Below are 20771 nucleotides of genomic sequence, written 5' to 3'. Positions count from 1 at the left end.
GCAAGCACATAATATCTAAAGTTTTCAAAAGTGATCATCTAGCTGTTGGAGAAAAATATTAAGCAATGAAAATGGACTTTTTTTAAAAAAAAGAAAAAAGGTCAGCTTTTATAGACAGTACCATTTATGAAGCCCAGCAGTCTCTGCAATCCAGTTGGTCTACAGATGTGATGAAATTTATCTACTCCATTCACTATACAGAGACTTACTGTTTTGGGCAGGAACAGAACTACTGACTGATGAGCACTTGGTTAGCGAACTGAAGCAGTAAGCTGACACAACTGCAATAAATCTCTTACATAGACTTCACTGCTGAGTGGCTCAGGAACGATGGTGTATACAGGAACACTGATCATTTTGTTACATAAATACATGCAGTTGCAGAAGTCCAAGAGGCAGTCTATAAAAGTCTTACCCATCTTTTCTTCCAGTTTTGCATCATCTTGTCATGTTCACTGATGGCACTTTTCCAGGTATCAAATTCTTTGGTCCATGCATCCTGACCAGTGCTATCTGAGAATGGAAATGGGATGATTGCATAACCATATAATGGCAGAAGTCAGTACCTGATCACATTCAGGACTGCCTGTCCTGCAGGAAGGGGGCTAGAAGGAACCCCCATCCTTCGTTTTGCTCTACATTCTTTCATGTTATCTGGCAGCAAGTTTTGTGGAAATACTTCTGTCTCTTACACTGTGCAGCAAGCTTAATAGCCTCCAGAGTAAACAGGTTTAGTGCCATTATCTGTGATTTGAGATCTAGAAGGTAGGATGTGCAGATTAATAGTTCAAACCCATCTAACAAGCACAGGAATGCTCCAGGTAGATCATAAGCCTGGGGAGAAGAGTGACGTGTTGGAGAGGGGACCAGTTAACATGACGGATATGTCCGGTTAGTATTCCCCATTTTTCAGTAATCACAGGACTACAGAATCAATCAGGGAAAGACATCTGATATCATCAAATCTATCACATGATCCAACACTACCTTGTCAACCAGACCATGGCACCCAGTGCCATATCCAGTCTTCCCTTAAACACCTCCAGGGACAGTGACTCCACCACTTCCTTGGGCAGTGTACTCCAATGTTTAATTATCCTTTCTGTGAAGAAATTCTTCCTGATGTCCAACCTACACCTCCTCTGGCACAGCTTAAGCCTGTGTCCTCTTGTCATGGGAGAAGAGACTGACCTCCCACGTGGCTACATGCTCCTCTCAGGTGGCTCTAAGAGAGTCATGAGGTCTCCCCTGAGCCTCCTTTTCTTCCAGGCTGAACAAGCCCAGCTCCCTCAGCCATTACTTACAGGACTTGTGCTCCAGACCCTTCACCAGCCTTGTTGCCCTTCTCTGGACTTGCTCCAAGCATCTCAACTTCATTCTCCCTCATCTTCCCTTCCCAGAATTGGACCCAGAACCCAAGGTGAGGCCTCACCAGTGCAGAGTATGGGGTACCTTCACTGCCCTGGGCCTGCTGGCCACACTACTCCTGATCCAGGCCAGGATGCCACTGGCCTTCTTGGCCACCTGGGCACAGCTGGCTCATGTCCACCTGCTGTCACCAGCACTCCCAGGTCCCGTTCTGGCCACTGTCCAGCCACTGATCCCAGCCTGTAGCACACAAGGGGGTAGTTGTAACCAAAGTGTGGCCACAACACTTGGACTTGGTCCAAGGCCCAGAACTTGGTCTTGTTGAGCCTCATATTGCTGGATTTGGCCCGTCAATCCAGCCTGTCCAACAGATCAACACTCCCCCCTAATTTGGTATCATCCGTAAATTTGTTAATGAAAGACTCAATAGCTTCATCCATGTCATCAATGAAGATATTGAACAGAACTGGCCCCAGCACAGAGCCCTGAGGGACACCACTGGTGGCTGGCTGCCAGCTGGATGCAGCACCACTCACCACTACTCTGTGTCCAGCCATCCAGCCAGTTAGTAACCCAGCAAAGTGTGCTCCTGTCCAAGCCCTGGGCTGCCCGCTTTTCCAGGAGTGTGCTGTGGAATATAGTGTCAAAGGCCTTGCTGAAATCCAGGCACACAATACCCACAGCCTTTCCTGCATCCATCAGGTGAGTCACCTGGTCATAAAAGGACACCAGGTCAGTCAGGGAGGACCTGCCCCTCCTAAACCCATGCTGGGTCTGATCCTTCAGCCATCTGTAGATGCCATGTCATTTCACTCAAGAGTTCCTTATAGTTCCTTACATTGATAATTTAAAAAGGGCTATGTGACTGCATCTTGGTCTGTTTACCAGCTTTTTTTTCAGAATGTAAGACTGCTGGTGACATATTTTCTATTTATCTTCTGGTACGGTAGCAACAGTCATATGTTTTTAGAGCACAGTGAGAGCCCCTCTGTCTATTTTATATTTACACTGGTTTGGTTGAGATGCTCTTAATTCTGCTTCTGAGACAGAAGATTTCAAAGTAACTGGAGTGACTGATTGCATGGCTTTTGTCATTGAAAAAAGAAGCGCTGAGCCTTCCTTGACAGACTAACATTTGGTATTAACCAGCTTCTTAATTTTTCCTTCATCTTGCCAAGAAAATCCACGCTGTATCATAACCATTGCTCCTGTTGTCTTTTCAAAGACTATTCAGACCCTCTCAACACCTGGGTAAGGTCTAACTGCAGCAGGCAGTCTGGACACCCCAAAATCCTGCAGCTGCTGAAGTTACCTAACTGCCCTTCTGCCTAGTTAGTGTCCAGATGGAGCAGAGGGAACTGACCTTGCCCAATCCAAACCATAAGTGGTTTACAAATAATGCAGTTTTGAAAATCCAGCATAGTGGGGGTTTCTCTTTACCATCTGACTTCCTTAAGTCCTTATAAATTAAATTTTTCTACATTACCCTGTAGAATTACACCAGAGTACTTATTTGTAGCTCTCCATTACTCATCTAACTTTCAGGTTTTTTGAATTAGTTTACCAAGTTTCGGTTCAATTTCTAGATCTTAACTGCTAATTTACATTAGTCCTTTGAGAGAGGAGGTAGAGGAAGGAGTTTTTATGCCTCTAAAACCTTTCCATAAATGAAGTGCATACTAATTGGGTAGGTGAAAATTACTGTCTTCAGGTATGCACGTTTTCTGTGTGGATATTACAGAGCTTTACTCATGTCAGGGTCAGGCCAAACATGGCATACTCTTGAAAAAGCCTACCTTTACCTTCCACTGTGATCAGCACTTCTGACGTTGTGTTCCCAACTTTTGAGATGAAAGAACATCTGTATTCTGTGTTTTCTGATACTGAATCTTTCACCCAACTGAGAACAAGCACTCTGCCATCAAGCAGCACGTGAGACTGCTCCGTGATGCATGCCTTCATCTTTTGTCCGTTCTTCCTCCAGACAAAGTAGGAGTTGTCTGGACCTGTAAAAATGTCAGGTTATTCTGTAAGAAAACAGAAGATGAGTCTTTGAAAAGAAAACAAACCCCTCACATCAACATCAGGCCTAAAAACATTAATGGTTGATTGAAATGTTTCTCAGGTTTCTTCAGCTGAAATTCTGTATACCAAAAACCTGGGATTAAGAGGAGCTAGCATGGGAAATTTAGGTTGAAGGCACAGTTGTGGGTTTGTATTGAGGGATTCTGTGTGGATTCTCACAAGGGGGAACTTGGCACACACGCTAAGAGCCAATGATGAACACCAGCACCATCTGCCTGTGCGAATCCCTGTAGCAGCAGGACACACTGCCTACTGCTGCCCAACCTAGCTCCTGGTACAAAGCTGAAACCACCTGAGACATGCCTCACAGGATCGGAAAAAAAGGCCAGGAGGGGAAAAGTTCAAGAACTCAGTGCATCAAAGATACTGGAATTAGTAAAGAAAGAGGAAGAATTGGAAAAAGCACAGAACCAGTAGTCACAGCAGGCACTTAAGCAAGACAGAACTTGAAAGAACCTTGGATCAACAACAAAGAGCAAGGTAATTTTTTAGCTTTGTTACTATTATTTGTCTTAACCTGCAAGGGCAACATTTGAATAAATCAGAGATTGACAGTAGCCTGGAGGACAGAACAGCTGCTCCCAGAAAACCAGCTAGCAAGGTTGGCTGAAGTGCACTTGGCAGCATCAGAACCTTCCCATTTAAAATACAGACATCTGGGCCAAGCTAAGAGCTTGGTAATTCTGATGTTTAAAACATGACTATTTCTCCCTCTGGGCCTATGATCCAGACTAGCCTTAGCAAGAGATGTGAAGAGAAATTTGGGGTAAAAAGAAAATTAACTATGGCTGCAAATATGTCTTGACAGAGCCTACTACGGCTTTTACTGCGAGCACTTCATATTACAAGTTGATGTGGCATTTTTTTACCTAGAAAAATACAATTCTGTCATTAGTTTTAGATAATCATGCAGAAAAAATAACTAGTTTTTACGTCTGTGTACATATTACATATTTGTACATAGTAGACATTTTTACATTGTGTAAAAAGGAGATCATTGCAAATTCTTAACTCCTAAGTTTTATTTCCAGATCTCCCACAAATATGGGCACATAAATTAGCAGTAAGTGTGAATGATAGAGGACATGATCTAGTTAAAGCATTGTAGAGTTTCTCTGAGGGAAGTGGCACGGTCTGAAGGGCTGACAGCAGCTCTAACAAAGTGGAAAGGGGAAGCATTCACTGGACTGAAAACAGCTGGTCTGGCACATGCCATTTTTCTTTTTCCCCCCTCAAAGGTGTTTTATGGATGATTGTACTCATTCTGCAGTTAACAGCAGATAGGTTATATGCCACGAAGTTCATGGGAAGTCTGGAACCAGGGACAAATTATTCAGCAACCTAAAGCTGAAGTTGGAATTTGGACAAATGGGAAGAATGGTAAGTGCAAGTACAGCAAAAAAAATTAAAATCCCTAAGTGTCATTTTAGAGCCATGCAAGGAAGCAGCATGTTTAGTGCTGCAGGACACTTTCCTAAACCTACTTCAAATGCACTATTCACACCAGAGAACCTGCTCTATTTTCTAGTACTGAAGATCCCAATTGTGCTGGAAAGTTGCCAAAATTTCAGCTTATATGCACATTTCACCAAGAGATTAAAATGCAGCAATTTCCTTACACATGAAATTTTGCAAGCTGTGTTGGTTCAGATTGGCCCCTTATGAAGTGCAGCTAGGCAATTTTACCCTTCTGTTGTTTTCTGTGCAGTCAGAAGCACTGGAAATCCCCAGAGATACACACGCATCCCCACTTAACACTGGCTGACAGCAAAATTTAGATGCAAGCAGTACTCAGGGTTTTCCTGATCCTGTTTCAGTGCAGCTTGTTTCCAATTCTCAATCAATTACCTTCTCCTTTGATTTCACTTTCAGGATGGATCAATACAAAAAAAATACACTGTTTCATCTGCAAAAATTTTGAATCACATTTGTTAAATGCAAATTTTCTACAACTCTTTGGTGAGAAATTCAGACTCCAATGTAATGGTTAGGGAAATAATTTTTGAAGATAAGGGAAAATAATAAAAACATATACTCTTTTTTTTTTTTTTTTACCGTCATTATAATACAAACAATTTACTTGTCTAGTGCAACCTTTAAAATACAAGTTTCTGACCTGATCTACTTACTTTGCCATCCATGTTAGGAATGCTTGAAAGATTTTAAGAAAGTAATTTTATTAAAACATAATCAGAGAATTAAACAGCACACCAGCATAGGTACATAAGTAACTATGTCTAAGCAGCCACAAAATATATTTCAAACAGTTAACTTTAAAATCATTGCTTCAATAAACTACACTAGTTACACATAATTAAATAAAATCAACTTCACCACCTTGATGATTTTAGAAGAGGAATTAACAGTTATCAAATAAAAATACAAGAAACTGTGGCATTATCTGAACTACCCTCTTCTTTGCATAAGGCCTTCAAATATTTCCAGTGTCTGTGGAAATGTGTGCTTCTTTCCCACACAGATTTCATTTTCTCTGTTTTCAGTAGTTTGAATGAAATGATAATGCCCAGGTAGTAATGGCCCAGGTAGTTTCTGCCAGCACAATGGGTCCTCTGACACATGTCAAATCAGGCTGGGTTACAAAACCAACATGTTTAATACCCAGCTGACTTTTTCCCAATATTTTCCATGAGACAAAAAATTCAACCACCATTGTTAGCATAGAAACTCAAACCACTGCAACTGCTTGTAATCTTCTACCCAAAATCTGACTGCAGTCACTGCGTTATTGGTGTAGATTTGACCTAAGGTTAAAGGAATTAAGTAAATATAACCAGACTTAAAGAACTAAAGTATACAGCTACAGATTCAGAGCAGCATGGGATGCGCCCTGCTAAGCTGGAACAAATTAAGCATTTGCCATATATGCATCACATCCTAATAGACAGAGGTTTTCAAGACAGTTTGGAAACACTAATTTGAAAGAAGCAGATGATGGATTAAGTAGAGCTCGATGACATAAGGCAGGGGCAGCAAGAGTGAGCACTGGCCAAGCTGGCTCCTTGTGCAGAGAGCTGTGAAGACATTTCAAACGCAGCCCAGTGAAGCTGCATTGTAAAACCTGAGTAGTGCTACCACTGGTGGTAGTTCAGCACAAGGTCTGCCTCATTTCTAACCCAGTTCTTGAAGGGTAGCATTTGAATAAGACTTCCCTATATTCATGAAAACACTTCCAAGGGGAGTTAGTGCAAAAGCAGGAGCCATCAGAAAACCTACACTCCAGCTAATCATTTCTGCTAACTGACAGCAAATTGAAATCCAGTGAAGATAACCAACAGGTATCCCAGAGAGAAATTCTACCACGGTAACAAAAAGTCTTTTACACAAATTCCTATAATCTAGACAAAGAACTGCTACCAGAGGCTATCCACAGGGATGGGAAGTTCAGGTTTACAAAAAACCTCCCTTGTAGAACCCAATGCAAATCAAAACCTCTTTCAAAGCTCACCACGTGCATCAGATTAAGAACGACATGTGGATTTAATGCTTGTTATCAAGCCTGCAGCTTTGCTGAATTCTACTGAAGCTAACATCCCAGATTTCTGAAAAGCAAGATCATACAGGAAGCTCTCATCTGGAGCAGGGATTAAGTTTTTAAAAGGCACTATAATTTGGATGCAGGAAGGTTTCCTTTCAAATCAGACATCAAAGTTAGCCCAGGAAGAGGTTAGTCAATCATTAATAAGAAACATTACTACCAGTACTACTCAGTATGTGAATGAAAGATTTAGAGCTGGTCACAGTTTCTTGAGTTGTAGAAGTTTGAGTCTGATTGCTGCTGATACCAAAATAACAAATCAGTATGAAATGAAGCCATCAGAGGGCAGCTGATTGGAAAAGTGGGGGAAAAAACTTTAAATTGAGACAAGCATATTTGCAGATTTCTGAAAACAGAGTGCAAGTTTTGTAGTCTGTACCCCCAATTCATTGGTTGGTGTTTGATTGTTAAATCAGGGCAATTAATTCTAGAAGACAAGCCTGACAGCAATGGAAAAAAAGCCAGTAAAAAGCCAAGAAAACAGACCTCCCTGAAATGCCAAAGAATATTACTTCCAATACCAAGAATTTCATACTGAAGAATGCATGAGGCCCTTCACACACCTGGTGCTTCATTAAATTACCCATCCCTTTGTGTAACATCAACACCACAAGCCAATGCAGCCTTATTATGGCAGATAAAAAGCAGGAAGTGCTTCCTGCGGAACGTGAACCACGTAAGAGCTGGAAGAAGCAACTAGTCCCTGGAGGTGATGCACAGCACACGCAGGTGCAAGCAGGACATGGCATCTGTCTTCTCAAGAGTGAAATTTAAAAGCAGGTTGGGAAAATGGTTGACCGGCCCATTAGATAAAAATTCAATTTGTTACTGTTCATTTATTCAGATGCTGAGAGTGTCCAGAAAAAGGTTTTAAAAAGAAAAATCTGATGAAGCACTACTACGCTAAAACCAGGGACTGCCAAACACACACACACAAAAAAAACCCCAAAACAAACAAACAAACAAACAAAAAAACTAAACAAAACAAACAAAAAAAAACCCTGTAAAAAAAGGTTCCACTTTCACTGCATCACAGAATTCACTAGGTTGGGAAAGACCTTAAGAGATCCTCAAGTCCAACCTTTAACCCGACACCACCTTATCACCTAGAGCACAGCACTAGTGCCACATCCAGTCTTTCCTTAAACACTTCCAAGGATGGTGACTCCACTGCCTTCCTGGGCAGCCTATTCCAATGCCCAATCACTCTTTCTGTAAAAGAACTTTTTCCTGATGTCCAGCCTAAACTTCCCTTGGCGGTTTGTGTTTGCCTAATTATTTTTTAGCTATCCCTTTTTAGCACCCTATCAGCTAACAAAACTACTACATTTTAAAATCAAATTAAGAAAATTGAAGAACGTATTTTAAGAAGTAACATGCTCTCCAAAAAATCACTTCTGTTCTCCAGAGAACACCAACTACTACTTTTGCTTTGACAGGCAGATCTGGCAGGAAGATGACTGAAGAGATGGAAATGAGATTTTCATCTCCACTCTGGGGACAACGCACAGAATATGCTGAGTCAGTTCTGCTGTTTCTGCTGTTTCTGCTGAAATAGTTAAAAAAAGATGACAGCTTTGGTCTAAATTAGTACTCAGTCACCACACCAATGACTTATTAATTACAAGTCTACAGGATGTAGCGCTCATCAGGAAGAAAACAAGTGTATGGGTAGTCAGGCTGCAGCCCTGGCTGGCAGGGGGTAACAGGATGTTCTGAGCAAAAGAGCGTAAAATTGTGGTTACGGTCCAGATTGCAGTACCAGTCCAAACCCATCACATCTCCCTAAGCAGGGCTGGGAAATACAGCTGCTCAATCATGGCCAGGGTGCCAGGGTACTGCTTCAAGCTGAGACATTACTGAATCAAGTTCCACATTAGCAAGGAGAAAAAGTTGGAAGCATTTAGGCTGAACTACAAAAAGAAATGCTAAACTGGGAGGTCAGGTAAACTTCTGCAAGCAAATGGTACAGAGAACAAAATACACACCTAAGTGAATCCCTCTCCCTCCTGAGAGAAGACATCCCAAAAGGTATTTGGATCTCAAAGTCCCCACTGTGAAGCAAGCTTCTCTTTTTATACATACCTAGTCACACTACAAAAGCTGGTGTGGATTCTGCTCTCTCACAGTCTCCCAGAAATGCATACATTAAATTCAAATGGAGAATACTGCCCATTTTGTGACCCAGCCACTTCGTCTCTGCTGACAGCCCATGCAGCACCCAATCCCCCAGCAAGCTGAAAAGCTGAACTAGACAACTGAACAGCAAAGCTGCTGCTTCGCAGAGGCACTCCCGCACAGAGGCGCAAGCTCCTTCCCTTGGCCTCAACAGAATTTCTGACAAGTTGCTCTCTCAGAAGGGTGGCTTATTCAAACTGTGAGGGTAGAAACTGGGGTTTTTACCAGTGGAGAGCTGTGAAAACCATGCAAAGGCGCTATTTCCCCAAGCCCTGTGCTGAGACGAGATGCAGCCCATAGAACTGAGTGGTGAGCGCACACAACACTGCTGCTGTGCCGGACACACCGCAGCAGGCATGCAGCCTCAAGTGCTCCACACACGCCACAACAGCGGCAACCCCTGCAGCCTGCAGCTGCTAGTCCTACGGGGACTGAATCTCCCAAGGCACTCTGGGGTCTGTCTTTATCTTTTAATCATTTATAAACTACCAAAAGCCACACAAGATATTTCCCAACTGCACCTTATTACTCATTCCACAGGAAAAACCTGTACGAGTGCAGTCAGCTGCACGCTGTGAAATGCAGGAAAACAATAAATTAACAAAATCTTCTGAGGAAAAAAAATCAAGACACTTTTGGTTCTACTTCTTTTTCTTGCTGTCCCCTTTTTAATTTTGATGCCTGATGCTTTTTGATTTGCCTTATGCTTAAATTATTTTTACACTGAACTTATTCTTGTCTTTAATGTAAAACTAATGTAAGTTAAAACAAGACAACCAAACAACAACAAAAAGTAATCCCAAAAGCAACAACAGCAACGAAAAAATGAAAAGGCATTCTTGTTGCACACCTTTCCACACATCTCATACCTTGACCACAGTCTTTCCACACAGAACTGCACAGCAAAGAAAAGTTTTACAGCAATGTTTCAAAATCTGCTGCTGGTGCCAGAATTTAGGAATGCATCATCCATGTAACTAATAAAAATTAATTTTCAATTTGATTACAGAAGTCACTATAAAGCTCACATCAGAGCTCAGGTAACACAGCAGTTACAAAGGTGTTTAATGCTGTTGGTTTTGCATCAGACTTAGCTATGAGGGCCTCAGCACACCCCATGTCTGAAAAAAGAAATGCCAGCATTGTAGTAAGAAAATTACACTCCCCTAAGATATCACAAACTAAAGTAACAAAGGTATCTTTAACGTGAGTTTTATGCAAAATAGATCTGCAATATCTACCCAATTTTATAAAACTTCAAAGTCCTTTTCTATTATATATTAAAGGAACAATCTTCATTTTTTTAACTTGTCTTGCAAATGCATCCCAAATAATAATAAACAGGTGGCATGTCAGAGATCTACACACAGGAAAGGTTTGAGAGTGCCACAGTGCGATTAAGCACTGTGTAATCAGTGCAAAAATAATTGAAAAAAAGAGGTACAAAACCACAAAATTACAAATTAAGAGCTATGAGATAACTAGCCAAATACAGTGAAATTAAGTCAAATAGCATATGATAAAACACCCAAGGTCTGTTGAGAAGACAATTCATGAAGTGGGACATGAAATTGTTTAACAAGGTGCAAACTTACTCACAGGAAGGTAAACCAGCCATTTGTTAAGCATACAGATTAAAGTCATGGGTATTGCTTCAGGAAAGCACCACGTTTAAATCTCAAAATATCTCAAAATATAGTGCATAAAAACCTGAAAATTTTCTGAAGTGTTAAAATATTTGTGCAGTGGATTGATTTGTCCTGGAAGACACAGAGCTTTTCCTTTCAAGGCCATCAATTAAACCATTCTCACATTTCAAAATCTAACATTGTATCTCTCCACAGACATAATTAAGAGCCACTTAGCAACTTCAACTGGTTATAAAACACAAGTGTATGAAAAATTGCTATTTGATATTTAGGTTCTTGTAAGAAAAAAGTAAGAACCCAAGTAAAGGCAATTTGAGATACTGACACACTGTAATTTAAATGCTGTCATTTGCCATCCTGGACAAACACTGTGTCCCACACGAAGAACATTCCAAGGCAGGCTCACCCTGCTCTGGCTGACTCACATCCCCACGGCCTCTCCGGACTGAGCTCTACACCAGACCAGACCACCCCAGGGCACCAGGGCTGATGCAATCATGCAAATGATGAAAAAAAACCTCACCCAAGAATTAATTACTCATTTCCATGGGTAAGTCAGTCTGACAGGTGACCTCCTCCTCCTGGGGAAAAAAAATTTCCCCACCCTTCTGCAGGTCTTTCAGTGGAATCTCTAGTGAACTACTTACAATTCTGATTCTTGCAAGTTATGGATCTTTTCTTCCATGATGTGGGAAACTTGTACACCTTCTAAAACAGCATAACCACGGTGAACAGGCATTGTATGTGTTACCAACCATACCACCATCTCAGTATCTCCGTGAAAACAGTAACTCCTTGAAAGTGTATTTCCAAGTTCACAGAACTTTTATGTCCACACTACTGGGGCTTTTTTTACCAAGAATGAAAATAATCCAGTATGTAAAACCTCCAGCTACAGGTGAATTAAGGGAGTCATCTTGCCACCATGAACACTGAGAGGTTTAATCTGCAGGTGAAGCACAAGTGTTTTGCAGTGTTCGATTATAAAAGCATTTGAACTACTGCACAGCACACTCACCATATTTTGTCTGTGAAATTATGGACATGGGAGATGCCACTCTAAAGCTGGGGGAGGAGGTGCCAGTAAAACACCTCTGAGTGGAACCAAAACTCTGGAAAAAACCCTGTTCCTACTATTCCTAATTCCAACAGAGCACACCAGAGAAATTATACAGCACGTGTGTGCATCACCGACTCACTGTCTCTGCCCTGAACCAGATAGTGCAGTATTTTGTTCAATTCATCTGAAACCTGCCTGAACTGCCTCTGTAAGTTTTTAAAATTCTGTAATGGAAGAGAAAATTTATATTAGAGAAAGTACACAGGAAACCTGTTTTCCCATGCACATACGACAGACAGGTGTCTGGAGAAATGTGAGACTCTCTGGGGGAGTAGACACAAACCGGGAGAAAATCTGCCAAGGGAGATTCATTCCTCCATTTTCCAGAAGAGGAGTATTCCATGCTTGAAAAAACTTACTCTTCAGAAAAAATGTAGCAGTTTGCCACAAGTGCTGTTTGTGCTGTATCCACTTAACTTTACCTTATGGAAATGAGCCAGTTACGAGGTTGTAAAGTCTTATCCTTAGGCGAGCTTTTAGGTTAGAACCTAAAAGCTCGCCTTTTCATGTGGGATGAATTATGAGATGAGCAAAAGAACTCACCAACTCCTGCTGAGTTTCCAGACAGCTTGAAACAGATATTTACAATTAAAAAAGGAAGAGATTCAGCAATTCTGATAAAATAACAATTAAGTTAGAAACTTAATTAAAAATAAGCTTTGAGGTTTTTACTGCATGATGTGGCAATCTATGTATTTGCATCATACGTTTACTGATGCCATATCCTTTTCTGCAGACAACCAGGCACAACATTTAACTCTCTGCCAGTCTTATTTAACCCTTCTGCTCCCTGCAAACACATTTTACCTTGTGTTCATAGCTGAGAGAAATCAAGGTCCACTAAAGCTATGTTGATATAAAGAAATATTAACCGACACTGAACAAATCTGAACAAATCCGAACAGAGACCTTGCTTGTAAAAACTGTTTAGTCACCCCCCACCGAGGATGAATTCATATATCCTCACATACAGGACCCAGAAAGATACAAGTATTTTTGCACCAGTTCTGTGTGCTGGTCTGCATTTGCTGGCTTGTTTCTTAAATCAAGAGACTGAAATCGTAATTCTGGGTAAGAGTATGATGTGTCAGCCAATTGCCTTGCTTCCCAAAGGGAGCAAAAACTCTATTCATAATACAAAGTCCTGTCCATCCCTACTTTGACAGGCATTGGAAGCGCTTCCATAGCTGGGTCCCCTTAGGCCCATCTGTGCCATTACTGCATCCCTTGGATTTCAGGCGGTTACAGAGTTTCTTCCACTGTCCACCCCTACACCTCCTGAGGAATGGAGTCCACACACTGACTTTAGGACACTGTGCCTTCTTTCTTAAATTCATTACCAAGGCAAATAAAATTACTGACAATTTTTAAGAGCAGCATGAGCATCATGTTAAGATAGGCACTGCTGGATGAAAAAAAGTAATTCTCAAATGAAGTCTAGGTCTGTAGCACAACTATCAAACTGTTTAAATCTTATGCGCTATAGTAACTTTCTTTTCATAGTGGACTACCAAGTTTCCGAATTGCCTATCGCAAAAGTGAAAAATTACTGCTGAAAAGTGCTTTCCAATCAGAATGGTTCTAGTCTATGAAAGAACTTTCATCCCACTGTTGTTACTTCTAGCCATGGAAATACAAATAGTGCCTCTGTTAAGATCTATGATAATAAAGACTTATGCATTTTGATCTGCTTCCACATAACACTGACAGAGATGCCAATACAGAACAACACTACTTTTTATGTTAAATCTATATACTTTCTTCTTTTAAAGAATAAGGTTACATATGAAGACCTGTTTTGATCCACTAAATCATACTTAGTTTAAACCAGCAATTACAAATTGTAGTTTGTAACAATCCAAACAGAAACTGTAAAAAAAAAGCTAAATTACTGTTGAAAAAATAGCTCTGTCCTCCTGTACACCTCAGAGAATATATCTGCTATAAAATGGAAGTTATTACTGTATGTACTTTACCACTTCAAATAAGATGCAAAAAGGAATGACTGACCTGGTCCACAAAATATGCTAAATTCAAATTCAATAAAAGTGTAGTTTTAAAACTGTATACACACTGACAATGAAAATATCTGCCTGCTAAACATACATATGCAATCCTGAGTCACTGAATTCCTTCAGCATGCAAGTGAGCCTAATAAAATTAACTGATGCTCAACATACTGAAGTGGATTGCTGAATCAGAGCCTCCACTACAGAGTACGGTACTCGCCGTGATTTATTCTTGGTAAGAGCAGGTTGGCATCCTGATGCACGCTGGCATCTTGATACTGTCTCTCTTTGTTCTTGTTTCCCCCCCCCCACCCCCCACCCCAAACATCACAAAAGTAAGATTTATACAGTACACGGTGACATAGCTAAACCTTTAATGCAAGAAGTGCTGGCTTATACAGGGGCCCTCCAACTTACCTGTGGCTTGGCAGAAGAGGTGGAAGGGTCCCCGGACACTAACATGCTGTGCCTGGTCACTTAGGAAAGGTGGCAACAACATGACCTTTACGGGGTCTTTGCTAGACCAAACATCAGGCTGGGTACTGGTGGGTGAAGGAGGTGAACCACTTCCCACACAGGACATAAAGGAGGTACCAGTAGGAGGGAAAGGTATAGGAGATGAGGCTGTGTGACAGAAGAGGACAGAAAAGAAAGTAAAAGGGTACTAAGGAAAGAAATTGCAAGAAATACATCACACAATGAAGAAATAATGCAAAAAGACAAATGAGTTTTAGAAAGGTAGTAAGACAAAGTATCCCTAGGCCCCTAGAGAAGAGCACTTTCCTCCTTCTCCCATGTTATTTTTCTCCCATCCTTCCCACCTCCCCACCCTGGGTCATAACCCATTCAGTTGAAGCTGAGAGGCTGCTTCAAATTAATTACGAACTTTTTTGCATCCCCCCCACAAGGAAATCACAAGGAACATTAGTGCTTGCCAAATGGAAAGCACTGTGTCATTGTGTCACATTTCAGAAAAGCCAAGATTAATACAATTTATTTTAATATTTATTCTGTTATATGTACATAATTAATAATAGAAAAATAAAACCAAACTGAATCTTATAAAATATAAACTGTTTACACTAAGATGGTCTAAATTATGTTTGCATGAAGGTTCAACACAGAAAAGCAGCCCAGGCATACTGCTATTTACTGTTAAAATGTATTCTACTTCTAGCAATATTTACAGAACGAGGCAGTGAGAGGAACAATTCTTCAGGACTGTACTGCACACATAAAATGCTTTTACAGACAAACAGTGCTGCTGTGAACCAGGCTGAGAACAAATGCACACTTTCACGGTAGCAGGCATGATTCACATAAACAGTTCAAAGGACTGATTGTTTAAGCAGCTCCAGTTTCAGTCTCCAGTTGCATAGGAGAGTGAAGGTATCATCCAGAAAGGGTGACGCTGCAAGTACTTGTCACAAAAAGAAGGCGAGTTATTTCTGAATCTGAAAAGAAGAAAAAAATCAGCAACATTTTCTCATCAGGCTGTGTCCCAACAGTCCATTCCAGCGAGTCACTAGCTGAATTGTTGGAGTTAATTCTTCTTGATTCCTCTTTTGCTTCCACAATGCATGAAACCTCTTTCCTTGTCACTGCTAACTGACAGTTGCTTGCCTGTACTGTTCTATAAACTAAAGGAAAAAAAAAATAAATCCAGTTTTGTATAGAAAATAAAATGTGACTATGTCCAGCTGGCTGGCTGGTGGGGGGGAGGAAAAAAAAAAACCGAACAAAAAAAAAAGCATTTGTTTCCTCCTTCCCCATTCCCCACTTACTCCATGTTTTGTACTGATATTGTTGTACCTACATTTCTAGAAAGCAGCAAAGAAAAGAGCCTTTAAACAAGATTATCCCTGAGTCTTACACAAATCAAGGCAATGCTACTATCCCCATTATACCTTAAAATCTAAGATACTTGTAGAGCAGTTAAAAAAATTAACTTTAACCAACTAAAGAGACCTAGTGTGCCAAAAACACAAAGCATAAAACTAAAAACAATCACTAGAAGCAAAGAAAAAAAAAATGTCCCAATCTGGACAAAAGTCTGTAATTTACCAATCTGATAAACTAAACTCAATTTCCAATTTGGAATTAAAATGAAACTAGATTTTTAATGGCAACTAAAAATATGTGAAGACTGAAGTACTTTTTAAAGCCAACTGAATTATAAAGTTACTTTTACTCTATCGAAGAATATGGCCAAAGAACAAGCAAGTAGCTTCACTAGAGCAAAGTGCTCCGTAGGGGGGAAAACTGGGAATAAACAAGTGGCGATCTGAAACTGGCCATTTGAAAAAAACAGAAAAAAAGACAGTACAACACAAGATGCTATGGTCTCCAGACAAGTACACCACTTCTCTAATCTGCTGAGATCTGAACAAAAATTGGCTTGCTGTACAGCTTAAGCACGTAACCCCTGCTATGGCTTAGCTGTCACACCCAGGCTCTCCGTGCTCAAATAGCCAGCCGCAGGAGCACAGCTCACTTCTGCCACCGAGAGGGACCACGGGCTCCTTCAGTCCCCCTCCACGTCCGAGTCGGCGTACTTGAGCTCGCACTTGACGTCGAAGGGCTTGTCCTTGGCCTCACGGGAGGCCTGTGAATCCCCAGCCTGCAGCTGGCTGTTCCCGCAGTCGGGCTCCGTCTCGTAGCCGGTGTCGTGCGCAGGCTTGGGCTGCTCCCCGCTCTGGTGGCTGACACTGCCCTGCTCCACCAGTGTCTCTTTCACACTTTGCTCACAATCAGAAAAATCTGACTTCGTTTTCTTCTTACCAAGCAGCATCACAGAGCGAAATTTCAAGCACTGCCCTGGCAAGTAGCCTTTGTAACAATTGTAGGAGAGCAGGCACAAAAAGAGAATGAAAAAGAAGAGGAAGAGGAACATCAACAGGAAGTTATCATTTGACTTGAGGAACATTGTCTTTTCCGGGACTGCATCAGGAATTGAATTGAAGAGCTCTGTGTTGGAGGCTACACTTGTCAGGACAGGGCCAATGGGCTTTGTTAATATCCTTGCTGTGGTTACTGGTACCATGTGAGTGGTCGAGATGTGAGCAGTGGACACCTCGGTTGATACAGCTGACACTTTTGGCACATCACTATTACCTTCTGTTGGTGCAGCTGTTGCAGTGGGACCCACCGTGGTATGCTGCATTTTTTTCAGTTCCAAAACATGCTTAGCTAGCACTTGAGAAAATTTTTTATTTTTCACTTTTTCTTCTGACAAGCATTGGTAAACACCACTGTCTCCTTCTGATAAATTGAAGATGAGCAATGCCTTCTCCAGCAGACGGTACTTGGGACTCTCCACTCTCAGCACGTCATCTTTGAACTTCCAAACTACCTGTGCCAGATTGGACTTTTGAGAACACTTGAGTTCTGCTGTGCTCCCATGCTTGAATGTATGCTGTAGGGGATTCTCTCTTACTTTATCTGGAACATCAAAATAAACGTGCAGAGTATCAGCAATGATTCCAGTTTGCTCTAATCTGTACAGCTTCACCAGACTGTGTTACAGTCTTACTGGAAGCATGAAGATTATGGCATTCACCTCACAAGACCAGGTGGGCAGCATGCAAGAATCTCAGTGGAATACCAAGCTGCACGTGGAACATCAAGACAAACTAAGAGATAGGACATCTCAACTCTAAGACAGCCTCACTTCCAGATAGAGGTGAGACCTCACTGATCCACAACTGAGTGTGCACCTGGGAAGTCACTGTTTGGGAAAGATACTGTACTTAGTCTCACTTTATATCCAATCAGTACATTTTAAGTAAAGCAGCAACTACAAAGTATCCAAGGGGAAACTGAACTAGGAACTCTCTTCTGAAAAAAAAAAAGATATTTACACTTATAGCACACCGGCAACTTATGGCATCCCATAAGTTAATAAAAAAAATAACAAGCAAAGCTCTCATGGTGGTTCACGCTTTGCTTGGATTATAAATAAAAAGTGAGTAGGTCAAACTCTTAAGAGCTTTTTTTACTTGCAGCTAAAATCTCTTGTAACTCTACTCCACTTTATGATCTCCTTGATCTGGTGGGAGCAGCACACAGGACAAAGAACGGACCTGTGGTTACTTGCTTTAAAGCATTAGGGAAGGTACTTCAGCTACTCTCTATCATGTTCTATGCTACCCTCCCCTTTCACCACAAAACCAGCTTTTTTTTTCAGAATAATTTAATCTGATCTAGCAGCAATAACCAAGCACTTGTCAAAGCTCACAGTAGAATGTCAAATGCTGCATCAAAGAGACAGAGGCCTTTGCATTAGAAGTACTTCTGGTATTGCTTTCATTCACAAGTCACTGTTGAGGTGCCCCCATTCATTTCAGGGGGTTGTGCACTGCACACTGAAATGCATACAAACACAGACAGTTTTTAAGACAACATGCAGTTTGTACAGATGCTCAAATATCCAAAGCAGAATCCCGTACCTATTACAATGTAAATGAATGTCCAGATAATCACAAAAGCAAAGCTGAACTAAACAGAACTCTCTCACCACTCCATCCAGACATATGAAGGAGCTCTTCGAAGACTGACTCACCAGAACAAGAAGATGCATCTCCACCTATGTTTTGAATCCAGCTCCTGTAAAAGGAAGTCCACTCATTACAACTTAAAATCTTGTTTCCTAAAGTCTGCCCATCCCCATGTACTAATAAGAGTAATCTAAACAGCATTAACAGACATCAAATAGATAGGAGAAAGTCTGTATTTGAAAACATTCAATTTCTAAAATTCCCATTATCAGTATGGGACAAGACTGATTAAATATTGATTGAAACTGTACGGTCATCAAAGGATACTATTACCTTTCCATTTCACCTTCTTTAAAAATATCAATGCAGGAAGCTTCAAGAGGTTTCCAAGCACAGTAAGGATCCCTTGCTAAAACACAGTCAACACAAGTGGTGTACTTGTCACAAAATGCCACTGGAGACTGCACCACACCAGAATTTGAACTAGCAAAGAGGTATCTTCTGCCCTAAAGAAAACAAAGCGCAACAAAAAACAATCAATCACTTTCTCAAAGCCAAACAACCCAATTCAATGGAACAATTTAAGTGTTATTAAAAAGCTGCATACATACAGCCTTTTTTGTAAAAGTGGTGCTTTAGGAGAGTAAGCATTTGGTTAGCTCTTGTTTCTAAGGAAGTTCTCTTGGAACTATTGCAGCAATGCTGAAAAGTGCAAAAAGACAACAAAAAACTGGAACAGGTACGTGGAAAGTAACCACGACTAACTATGACTTTATCTGTTTTCCCAGAAATATGAGCGCAATAATCCTTCTCTGAGGCAAGGCAAGGCTGCGCTGGTGACAAGGCTGCAGTTGGCACACACAAGACTGAGCAGGTAGTAGCGCTGCTCCTGTTAACCCAAAGCAGCCCCACTGCCTTCAGCTCTTTAGCCAGCCAGTCTCTACACAACATTAGCATCATCCTTACGAGAGTTCTTAAGAAAGAACACTGGTAGTATTCAAAGGAACCAGCACTGGCAAGACACGAGAAGAAAGGGAAAATAACTGCAAACAGCTGCTGAACCATTGCTGCTGGGGATCCCAAAGCAGTCTGACTCCGAGCACAGCAGGAAGAGACCACACTCATCCTTATTATAAAAGGCAGGCAGCTGCCATATCTCACTCATCCGCTTTAGAGCTCAGGGAAAGTAATAGCTAAAGGTACACTGTGACTTTGCATACTATGAGGCAAGCCTCAAAAAAGGGATGTGCTGCAGTGCTCATAGAAGGAAGTCTACAGTGTTGGAGACTTTACAACTTCCTAGGAAAAGTTTCCCATTCTGCTCAAAGATTTCCACAGACCACCAAGCACTGCTCACTCTCTAGTGCTCTGCTGGATTACACTGCAACAGTGCAACACTGCACATGGGTTGTGGTGTCTTGGCATGTTTCACTGCTCATATATACAAGATTCCAGGGAATATGCAGCAAGCTGAGCAAACCATTTAAAAAAAAATCCAGACACACCTTCCAGTTAAGCAGGAGTTAAGGTGATTTACTGTAGGCTCATCTGACTGCCCACCACTATGGGAAGAACCTAGAGACCACTGAAAAATGCTCTCAGAAAGGACTCTGACTCCAGAGAGGTCTAAAGCCCACCATCAGGGTAATTATTACCCTTCTGTGGTTAGTCCACTACTGTGGGATGCCATGACATGTAACACGAAACCAGCTCTGCGACGGCCTTCAGTAGCCACTGACTGTGGAGGCAGAAACTTGTGTTTTCAGACTGGGAAGCAGCAGGAATTCCCTGCTTGGGTGGTACTGTGACTCTAGAGTTATCTTGACTCTGGCAGCTGACCCGAACTCCCACTCCCCATAACTGAAAAGGACCTCTGGTTTTATGGGAATGTACCGGGTAGCTGAGTATGTCACAGAGTATGTGGCCCCTGGACCCAGAGTGAATAAATTCAATGCCATTATTTCTATAGAAGCCTTTCAAGTGTGTACTGAAATTGTTACATGATGTGTATTTGCATCAGGCTTAATGCCCATCCCTTCCTTAGCACTCCTCCGAATTAGGCAAATCATAATTAAGCCAGTTTAGGAATGATCCCACAATTATAAGAATGGGTATTACCATATATATTAGAAGAGCTATCAATCATTATCTTCTGTGACAGGGCAAATTCCAAAACTTCCTGTCAAAGCGAGTAATTTGAACTTTTTTTGCAAATTAAGCAAATATTTTCTGTGTATGTATGTGTGTGTATATATATATATACACACACACACACACAAAATACATATCTGCACAGATATATAGGTGAGT

At 41.2% G+C, this 20771-nt stretch overlaps 1 protein-coding gene across 8 annotated transcripts in view; it reads right to left on the bottom strand.

The window, feature by feature from the left end:
• SEMA4D (semaphorin 4D) overlaps positions 1–20771 on the bottom strand; it is a 101489-nt gene that overhangs the window by 2163 nt on the left and 78555 nt on the right. For 6 of the 8 annotated variants that reach the window (XM_041398440.1, XM_041398444.1, XM_041398442.1 and 3 more), the window contains 3 exons: positions 18795–18967; positions 18527–18570; positions 14937–17406 (listed from right to left, as the gene is read on the bottom strand). In XM_041398440.1, coding sequence (XP_041254374.1) covers positions 16490–17406; positions 18527–18570; positions 18795–18967 — 1134 coding nt within the window. In that variant the 3' untranslated portion in view covers positions 14937–16489. Of the gene's footprint in view, positions 1–415; positions 514–3164; positions 3375–14382; positions 14590–14936; positions 17407–18526; positions 18571–18794; positions 18968–20771 lie in introns of those variants that run through there. The other 2 variants (XM_041398445.1, XM_041398447.1) reach the window with 2 other exon arrangements.

This window comes from Onychostruthus taczanowskii, unplaced genomic scaffold, assembly GCF_017590055.1.
Source record: "Onychostruthus taczanowskii isolate IOZ18803 unplaced genomic scaffold, ASM1759005v1 scaffold149, whole genome shotgun sequence".
NCBI lineage: Eukaryota > Metazoa > Chordata > Aves > Passeriformes > Passeridae > Onychostruthus > Onychostruthus taczanowskii.
The sequence above is the reverse complement of the archived record's forward strand: the minus strand, read 5'-3'. Positions and strand labels throughout refer to the sequence as shown.